The sequence below is a fragment of the Telmatherina bonti genome (assembly GCF_933228915.1).
Source record: "Telmatherina bonti genome assembly, chromosome: 3".
Classification (NCBI taxonomy): Eukaryota; Metazoa; Chordata; class Actinopteri; order Atheriniformes; family Telmatherinidae; genus Telmatherina; species Telmatherina bonti.
Window position 1 is genome coordinate 34,069,465 of NC_136621.1, and position 10,389 is coordinate 34,079,853.

Below are 10,389 nucleotides of genomic sequence, written 5' to 3' on the forward strand. Positions count from 1 at the left end.
GGATCCATGACTGCCTTTGCTCCCCCCACCACCCCTCCTTTGCTTGCACCTCTTCCTCCTTTTCCTCATCCCTAAAAAACGTATTAATATTAATACACATCCTTCCAACGCCTTCCCTCCAACTCCTCCATCCTCCCACCCCCCCCACCCCCCCCCAAAAAATATCACCACCCTAGGCTACCAGTTAATAAAGCCCTCTCGACGACCCCTCCCAGCCCAAAAACTGACGAAAGACAATAAAGGCAAAGTTCTTCGGTCAAATAAAAGAACAGAAATTAATACAGTCCCACGGGACCTCCCTCTGTCCCACTGTCACCCCCCACAATAATTTGATTTCCTATTAAGTGATTGCTTAATTATAATGATTATTATTGGTAATTGTAATTGACATTTTTTTCCCCTTGCTGCTCTCCTCTCCGTCCCTTCCCTTCCCTCCCATCTCCCTCCTAAAGTCTTCTGAAATGGCAGAGCTGAGAGAAAATACACAAGCAAGTTATACATTTTTTTTAAAAAATAATCTTTATTAGAGTAAGTCAAGTCGGACAGAAAATATGAATTCAAATCACTTTCATGGCTTCACATTGTATCGTCCATTATAACGCACAATGGAGCTTAAAGTTTTATTTAATGATATGAGTGTTTTTCTCTGTGTGTGCTTTTAAATGTCTTGTCCTGTAGCTTCAGGGCACAATGTCTGCTCCTGGTCTCCTTACAAAAAAGATTTTTTTTGCTCTCAATGGGATATCCTGTTTAAATAAAGGTTCGAGAATCAGACAGGGATTCTCTTTTCTTCCCACCCACCCGACATCCACACATTTAACTACAGTAGGGACCCTCTAGGTCTCTAGTTTATTACACCTTCCTTCAGGCTACAGTTACTGCAAACAGGCAGTCGAGTGCTGTGCTTCGAAAAATCTGCTTCTTATTCAACCCTGCATCTTTGGTGCCAGAATTGACATTTAAAAAATTGAAAAAAGAAATTTAAATAAATAAATAAAAAAAAACAGCACCAAAATACAAATAAATAGATTATAACATTGAAAACAAACTCAATCTATGTCCCATTCGTTTTCTATTCGGAACTAAAGACGGTGAAACTTCGTTCCACTGGGTCAGGGCACGGTTATTGGGCTCACCTCAGGCGTGGTGTGGCTGACTCCGGCTCTCACACATACCCACACTTTTGTCTTGAGATGCACACCTTCACACTCCAACACACACACACAGCCTCACATTGCACCTTCAGTTTCGCTCTAAACTGACCCCTTATTTCAGAAACGCAATTTTAAACATAACTTTTAAAAAAAGCCATTAATAATAAAAAAGGAATTTCATTATATTGGGATAAAATAATAAATAAATACATAAATACAGTAAAAAGAAGTATTTAAATACAAGTTATATTAAAAACTACACAACATCCATCTCTTTGAGGATGTTGTTTCAAAGATGTGGCATCTGTAAACCTGGTTGAAATGTTTTGGGTTTTTTTGTTGTTGCAAGATTATATTTAAACGCTACCTTGTAACTCCCTCTGAAGAACAAACAGCCACGCTAATACAAATGAGCACCTGCAGCCACAACCGCAGATGTCTGTGGGTGTTTTTTAGTCAGAGCTTCCAAGAAAAAAAAAAAAAAAAAAGAAGAAAAATTTTCATAGATTATTTTGACAATCTATTTGACTTTCAGACAGGATGGCTTGTCCCGTCCAGATGTCTATAAATGTGGTATAAATAAGCTCAGCATATAAGCAAAAAAAAAACAAAAAAAAAAACAAAAAAACAAACAAATGAGAGGCAATGAGCATCTGGAAAAGCACAGTGGCAACAGAATGAAAGTAATTCTGCTCCTGTGAGTGCAAGCACAGGAAAATGTCGCAGTTAAATCAGAAAATTTTATTTTTTTTAAGTAATTAAAAAAAACAAAAAAAAAACAAAACGTAATGACAACCTAATGTCACGCAAAAAGTACATCCTTCAATCAGCTCATACTGCAGAGTTAAGCCTTAAATAAAAACCAACTCATACGTGTTAGGCATGTTACAAACCCAACATGTCACTCGACATAAATCTTTGATTCATTGCACTTCAAAACAACAGATTCGCAGCTTTGTACGGTGCCACATCGGGTCGAGTGATCTGTTAAAGGATTCAACAGACGAAACATCGGACGCACACAGAGACGACCGGCAGACGGAGCCGGATATCAGTAGGTGAGGATGGAAACTCCAGCCGTGTTAGCGCCACTCTCGGATCGCAGCCTGGAGACAAACCGTCCCCGACAGGGCCGACACCGTGGCCGATGCTTTTCAAGGCCTGTCTCTTCCACTTTAGCTTTCCCACTCTCATCTCTCACTCCCACAGTCACAGGATGTAGATGCTCTGTTCGCAGTTTGGTTTTTTTTTTTTGGGAGGGTGGGGATTAAAACTCACCGCAGGTGTCTCTTGGCATTTCTTCTACTGAACTAAATGTTGCCTGTTGTGCTTAATGTGTCTGAGCTTTTCATGACGTTTTAGGTGCTATCGTTGTGGAAGAATTCAAGAATGAATCACCACCAAACATGAATTGTTTTTGTGGTTGTTCATGCTAATCAAACAAAAATATAGTCAAAAAACGACTGGGACTTGAGGCAAAGAGTACCATCTTGTACAGACGAGTCACATTAAATGACAAAAAAGCAGGATAAATACTTCCAGTGATTTAATAACTAAATGCAAATGCTGAAAATTAAATCTCACCACTCAATAAGAAATGAGACTTCTATCAAACAGAGCAGCTTACTCACGACATTTTTCATCTTACAAAGAAACAGTCACTCCGTTTACAAATTTCCAGCTATGATTACGTTTCTGAGGTCGCTGCCATCAAACGATTGTTCAATAAAACCCTTTTTTTTTTAAAAATACGAACACATCAGGCTTTCAGCAGAACTTCTACAATTCATTTTGCATGTGCTAAAATTAGGTCTACGCGGTAGTCTCGCCTAATTTGCATATCCTCTGTAAAAACTGGATAATACAAGTCAAACTATGGCACAGTGATTTCATGGTGTGTATGTGAGTGTGTGTGTGCCTGTTCAAACACACTGTGCGGTAGTGTGGGTGTGGCGTTACACCTCGTGTGGCACTGGGCAGCCAAGATAAGAGCTGATCCTATCCATGTCTCCCTTCTGCAGCGCCTGCCCGCCCACCCACACATACACAGACATCGCAAGTGCACACTCAGTGGCACACACGCACACAAACACCTAATGCAATACCCAGCATGCCACTGTGATATAACTTTGCATTGTGCAGAAATATGCGCTCATACTTGCAATGGAGAGTCGTGCACACAGTGTGTGTTCCTGTGTCATTATACGAGAGCATGTGACCTCAAGCATAAACAGGCCAATAGGGGTCTCAGAATCAAACGAAGGTGCAGGCCCAACGCTGCTTCAGATATAAGGCTGGAAATACTACTGCGACTACTTTTGACATACAAATTTGAGATTAGGAAACAATTTTAAGATGCCGAGACGACCTGAACAGCGTCAGAGCGCGACAACCAGGAGATGCAAAATTACACCTGAGGAGAAAAGAGAAACAAAAAGAACTTACCTTCCCTCTCTGTGAGATAAAGCTAACCTCTACTTACAAACACAGAATCTCCTGTTGAATTCACAGAAACTGACACACACACAAATACACACACACTCGGGCACACTTTGATGTGATCGGCCACCCCGATAGAGAGCCAGAGCTCACTCTCTAAGCCTCAAACAAAGTTTGATGTGCACTGACCAAGACCGAGGGGACAAAAAAAGCAAAGAAGAGGACTAGAAGGGGGGGTGACAGCGAGGAAAAAAAAAAAAGGGTAACCACCGAGTGAAGTTTAACCACTTACGATTCAAGTTTAGCTTCAGCACACCCCGCCTACACCCTGGATCCTTTCACGGGGACATACACGCACACCTTTTCTGGGTGGGAGAAGCACTGAGCTGGATTTTGGGAAGGCCTGTTTTCTGTCTCCTGTTCCGTCTGGTTGCTGCTGCATGGCTGCAGGACAGGCAGGTTGCCCCTAGCTTATCCCCCTTTTCTCGTTTACTCATCCGACTTCCTTACAGATCCACCTACCAACAGCTGGTCCTCACTGCCTGGAGACAGACAGAGAGCCACTTTGGCCATCAGTCCATGTGTATCAGAAAACATATATATATATTTATAGATAGATATATAGATATATATATATAGATAAAATAAAGTATGAAAGATGTGAACAAGTGATGCCCTGTAGGTATGAAAAAGTGGAAAAGTGGAAGAGGATGAAAGGATTCAATTTTTGTAGGCGAGAGGGAAAGACTAAGTGTAGTGAATGTGATTTGATGGTGGTGCTGAGATGGGCTTTAGGCGTACAAATACTATTAGTCGCTGTTGTGAAAAGCTGTTATCCCCCCCCCCCCCCCCCCACACACACACACACACACACACACACACACACACACAAAGTCAACTCATGACATGGTATCCTCCCTAAAAAGAAATAAGCAGAAAGAAACCGATCCCTAGATTTAAAGTGCAGCTTTATAGACATATCGGTTATTGTGGTTATTAAGAATAAACATACATATAATTATTCATTCTGTTTATAAACAGTGTCAGATCACCTCTAAAAGAAGAAAAACACAGCCGAGTACTTATTTTCACACTGACAAAGAGGAAGATGACAAAGAATCAGGAATGCTGCTCGACTTGCAGACTCAGTACAAATGTACATACTACACATATACTGCACTGTGCCAACTAAAATGATGCCGTGTGATTGTCACTTATTATTATCTCAGAAAAGAGGTAACTTAGTTTCACAGATTCAGTTCTTAGAAATAATTTCCAAGTGATCAGACATCTTAATAAAGTAATAATCAACTGGTTTTCTCTAAGAATAAAATGACATAACTACATTCTGTGTAAGAACAGTGGGGTAAAATTGACGAGAATGTGATATTAAATCACTGGCGATGCTGTTTCACGCTGGTTCTTCTGTTACAATTTGTTTGTACCAACATTTTCAAAACCTTCACCAAGGAATCAACTGTCTGAGGCGATGGGAGCATATTGGTATAATCTTCATGTATTTCATTGCAAAGCCAAACACTACACTGGCCACATTTTGGGTTCAACCCAAAGGGCAAAGTACTGGATCTTCTAGGGAGGGCTAAAATTTGTAGCAACATACATCGTTTGAACAGTAACACACAATGGAATCTAAGACATTTATCAAGTATTTGTTAACACCAGCATTACTGAAATGTTTTTAGATCCTCCAAAAGTCAATGTTTTCAACAACCATGTCATCGTGCTGTGAGTTTACTAAAAAGGCGAGCTGTGCTTTAAGTCATCTCTCTAATGATGATGCTTGTTGATGTTTTTTTTGTTTTTTTTTTTAATCTCTTCTCAAAAAAGTTTCAGGAAGAGACTTGAGAGAGTAATAAAAGTTAAATTTATAATATCACTTTAGAAACAAAACGACAGGTTGCAACATAAGTTTCTCATTGAACATTTGAAAAACTTAAAACGATCATTTAGGATTAAAAAAAAAAGAAACCATCATTTTGTTAGGGAGTACTTTCAGCAGTGAAATACTAAAAGCTTTTGGCACAACAGAGGATAAACTATAGAAGGGCTTACTGGAAATAAAAACCAGTGTCCAGGGTCATGGTTATGAAGGAACAGGTAGTACCGTAGGGAAGGTATCAATCCATGGATGAGAAAACAATTTATTGTTAAAAAAAATTCACATTTGGTTCATCTTTTTTCTGAGGGAGTCTAAAATTAAAAAAAAAAAGGCAAAAAAAACAAAAAAACAAAACACATTTGGTCATTTTTCCAGGGTGAATATACTCAGGACCTCTTTTAAATAAGTCAGTAGTAAAGAATTGGAGCACAGTTCACAACTACTGAGGCTCGTCCCTTAATTTCCTTGCCTTTATTCCCCTTCTTTTGACAAAGCCCTCCCCCATTCCTCTCATTTTAAGACTCCTTCCACACCACACCCATGACCCCCAATGTGCAGACATGAGGTCAAGCTCCAAAGATCACAGAGAGAAGCCAGACGAGACACAGAAAAGACAGAGACCTAAAATCCTCCTTTCCTCCCCAAACCAGGCCAAAACCTCCAGCCTTCCCACCAGCCCCAGACCCCCTCCTTTCGCCCGGTTGTGTGTAGAGGAGGCAGTGAGCACTCTTGCAGAAACATCAGCCCAGGGAAATTCAAATGAGGAAGAAACGGTGAGGGAGACACAGAGAGAGAGGGAGAGCGGGAGCACAATAGTGAGAAAATAGGATAAAAGAATGAGATGGGAGAGCGTTAGGTAGGAGGAGGAGGACGAGGGAGCTGAAGAGGAGTTAGAGAGGTTGCTGAGGCTGCAGGTTAAGATGATGTGTAGATCTTAAGAGATTTTCAGGGAACATTTTTATTCCGTTTCTGATTACTCCCACCTCCCCCAGCCTCCCCCTTCCTCTCCTCCTTGCGTTGTTTCCCCGTTTGTTTGTTTTTGGCATTAGCGTTACAACTGCTGGAATCCACGTGTATGTACACAGGCATGCTGATTAGAACCGGAATATTTTATAAACACAAATATTCACACTTGCACAAGGCTGCACACACACACGTGTTAATACATAACGCACACAAGCATGCTTAAAGATGTTTCTGACAGTGCTAGGAACGCTAACAGCTTACAAGTTCGTAAATGTGCTGACACAGATGGTGCACATACAAAAGTGCATTCATAAAGATCGTTCACAGTCGAGGCCGTTGCTGCGGCTGTGGCTTATAATCATACGGCAGGTTAACTAATTGCTTTGACTGATTTGGCCCATTCCAACTTTCTCACAGGTTCTCCTGCTCTTTAGTGTTAAATTGCACACAAACACATGAAAAATGTCTGCTAAGAAAGAACCCACCCAAAACGTAAGACTCACCTGTGTTGTTGTCAGACTCTCCTTCAAGATTGAGTGAGATGGACTGGTCTCCATCATGCTTCCCACCTCCCAGTATCATCCAGTGTTCCAGCCCGTCTGAATCAGACGACTCTGACGATCCAGATGACTCAGACTCTGATGCGGACTCCAAGTCTTCTGAATCTGAACTGCTGGAGACCAAATTTACCGGCACACCAAGACTTTTTTTCCTATTTTGGGTTTCCTAGAAAAGCAAACATCGATGTGTTATGTGAATAAGAAGAAGCACCACCTAGCTACAAATAAAGTATGATATAATGAACAAGCCAAGTTGTGGTAACTGAGTTGACATTTAGACATGTGCTAAACATTATCACCCCATTCCCCGACTACCAGGGTTAATATTGGGCAGCACTCTGCTAAAGCGACTGGTCATTTACTTGTTTTGTACGCAACCCTGAGTTAGGCCTGATCGACAGTAATCGATCAGTAAACTGGAAGGAAACACGACACCATCCTGGAAATGTAAACTGAAAAAACAAGTACTTCTACAGGTCTTAGGTTTTTCTGACAAATGACAGTAAATTGATAAGAAAAAAAAAAAAAAAGAAACGATAACATAGGCCAAGGTCGAACATAAGTCACTGCTCAAACATCCCTTGCAGGCTTGTCGGCTTGTAACTGGAAAGTTGGGGGTTCGATTCCAGGCTTCCCCTGACTATGTGCCGAAGTGTCCTTGGGCAAGACACTGAACCCCTAAGTTGTCCCCTGATGTGCCTATCATGGTGTGAGTGTGTAAGTAAGTCGCTTTTTATAAAAGCGTCTGCTAAATGACTGTAGAATAGAATAGAATAGAATAGAATAGAATAGAATAGAATAGAATAGAATAGAATAGAATAAATTAATTTGGAAAGCTGGAACACTGCAGCAAGCAAAACATGTTCCAACGTCCATAAAGACAGCTGAGCGAGTTACTTTCTATTCAAATTACTCAGAAATATTATTATCATGAACAATTATAAGCTTTATTTATGACCAAACTCAGATTTCTCAGGAACATCCTCAGACATCGAGGCAGGAAACTCCAACTTGGTTGCTACATGTCAGCAAAGCTCCATTGATAATTAAACCTAGATGGTACTGATGTAGAGGACATTGGCTGAAGCTGCATCCAACAACAGCCAAACATCTGTAATGACCTCTACAGGCTTGGTATATCTGAACAGAAACAGTTTAAAACCCAACTTAAACTCTGTGGTTCAGGTTGTTTTTAATGAGTCATCAAACAGAAAGTGCAGAAATTCCTTTAAGCAGCATTCATTCCTGTTGAGTTGGTGTGATCAGTCAACAAGCTATGTATGATGGATGAAGGCATGAACAACCCAAACTGTAAACACTTGGCTGTTTGGAAAGTAATTAATATGCAAGACTTATGAAAGCAGCTGACAGAGGAGATACTTCACTCATACAGAAGCCCAAAAAACCTTTAGCTAAATTCAAGCTAATATTGTCTTAAAATGACTATCTGCCACCAAATAGAAACATTTAAATGTCTGGCATTGACTAAAAACTACTTACTAAAGGCTTGCTAACAAAAGAGATAACATCAGCGACTAAAGGTGCTTCAATATTAATGTTAGGGGTTGGAATATTGAATCTAAAAATTGAATGTCAGGATTTTTTGCTTCATGATTTTAAAATCAATTTTTTTGTTTAAAAAAAACTTTTTTTTTTTCAAATAAATAGAAATGATCTATTATAAAATGTTTGTTTTATTGTTTTTATTGATCATTTTACTTCTTTGGCATCAGAGCAGCAGAATGACGATCTGACTACTGTGTTATTTCCAAATTGAAATCAAGAAAAATGACGAGCAAAAAAAAAAAAATTTTTTTTTGTACATTTTTATTTTTAATCTACAAAAATCAGCAATATCTAAGAATTGTGAGAATCGCAATTTAAATCAAATCGACACCCTAAAAATCCTAATCAAATTGGGACAAAAGCATGCCGTCACAGCCCTAATGAATATATACAACATCTAAAGTGCAGGGACTCTGGATTAACTTTAGCATTAGTTGCACTGGTGTGTCTTAACTTTTTCATTTGGGTGCACCAGCAAAAAAAAACGTAGGTATATCCCAACTTTCACAGCGGTGCTCTCAGCTGCTCATTTTAAATATATTTTAAGGATTTTCTTTTGATCATTACACAAAAACACTTATGTTTATCCAAGTTAACGTGTGAACAATAAGGTTTAGGGCTGTTTGTCTTTATTTGAAGCACAAATTATTATTATTGATTATTATTAAGCAGAAAAACAGAACAGTGGGGTTTCTATGCAGCGTTTGCTTGTTCTGTCCATGTATATGTGGGTTCTTTTGTGTACATATAACAAGTTACAACACTTAAAATCACATATTAGGTAATGCCTCAAGCAGAGAGACTGTTCTAAAAAAAAAAAAAAAACAAGTTTCCAGTGTGTTCAGGCATTTTGCAACTAAATAAAAGTTTAAATATAATCATTCACCCCCTCTAGAAAAACTCTTTAACCAAGCAATATGGTAAAACAATAATAACCTAAAAAATAATTATTTTCATCTGCTAAAAAAAGAAGTTTGCAGTGGCTTTTGACCTTAACAACAAACAGAGAATCCCAGGCTTCCCTCCTACCTGTTGCGTGGGGGTAGAGGTCTTCAACAGGCAGGTGCTTTGACCTTTCAAGGCACAGATTCCCACATCATCATCAGCTGTGTCATTTTCAGAGATGGAGATGACCTCAGGGCTGGAGTCGATAACAATGACTTCCTCAAAATGTGAAGAGGACAACTTCGGATTTTTTGGCTCACTTTTCTTCTTCTGTTTTTCTGCTTTTGTTTTCTTCGGCTGCTGCTGAAGATCAGCTTTAGAAGAGGATGGGGGCTTTTTTTCTTTTAAATCTTTCAGGTCACTATCTTCATCTGTTTGCTTCCCAAGCACCCCTTGTTGCTGCCTGTCGTCCTCCTCCCGATCTTCCAGCTCCCCGGGATTGGAGGAGTAGTGAAGCTGGCTATAGAGGTGGAACTCCACTTCACTGTTGACCTCTGACCTTTCAGAGTCCGTTTCATTGTCTTGATAGAGATCATCCTCTAGAAACTCCTGGTCCCAATCAGCACTGTACATCACCCCAAAGCACGTTCAGAACACACATTCACAAAACTTCACACACACACACACTCACACACAGGGAGTGAGTGGCGTTGTTGAATGAAGATTACTGAAAGGATAAAAACACAGAAAACAAAGACAATAAACATACCTGCTTTTTTTCAGTCATTTAAAGTAATCAAGAGGAGTAAAAAAAAGCTGCAACAGCAACTTTACTTTGTCAGATCGGTAAACTAATGTTCAACGTGACACAGTCCAGTCAAACAGGAAGACCTCACGGCTCCACAGGTAAAGACAATAT

At 39.7% G+C, this 10,389-nt stretch overlaps 1 protein-coding gene across 1 annotated transcript in view; it reads right to left on the minus strand.

Moving 5' to 3' along the window:
- The window catches only part of zcchc7 (zinc finger, CCHC domain containing 7), a 47,667-nt gene extending 37,533 nt beyond the window's left edge, over nucleotides 1-10,134 (minus strand). Inside the window, exons 1-2 of the mRNA XM_079263920.1 lie at nucleotides 9,615-10,134; nucleotides 6,963-7,185 (exon numbers count right to left, since the gene is read on the minus strand). Coding sequence (XP_079120046.1) covers nucleotides 6,963-7,185; nucleotides 9,615-10,103 — 712 coding nt within the window. The 5' untranslated portion in view covers nucleotides 10,104-10,134. The remainder of the gene's footprint in view (nucleotides 1-6,962; nucleotides 7,186-9,614) is intronic.
- Between the last annotated feature and the right edge of the window lie 255 nt (nucleotides 10,135-10,389).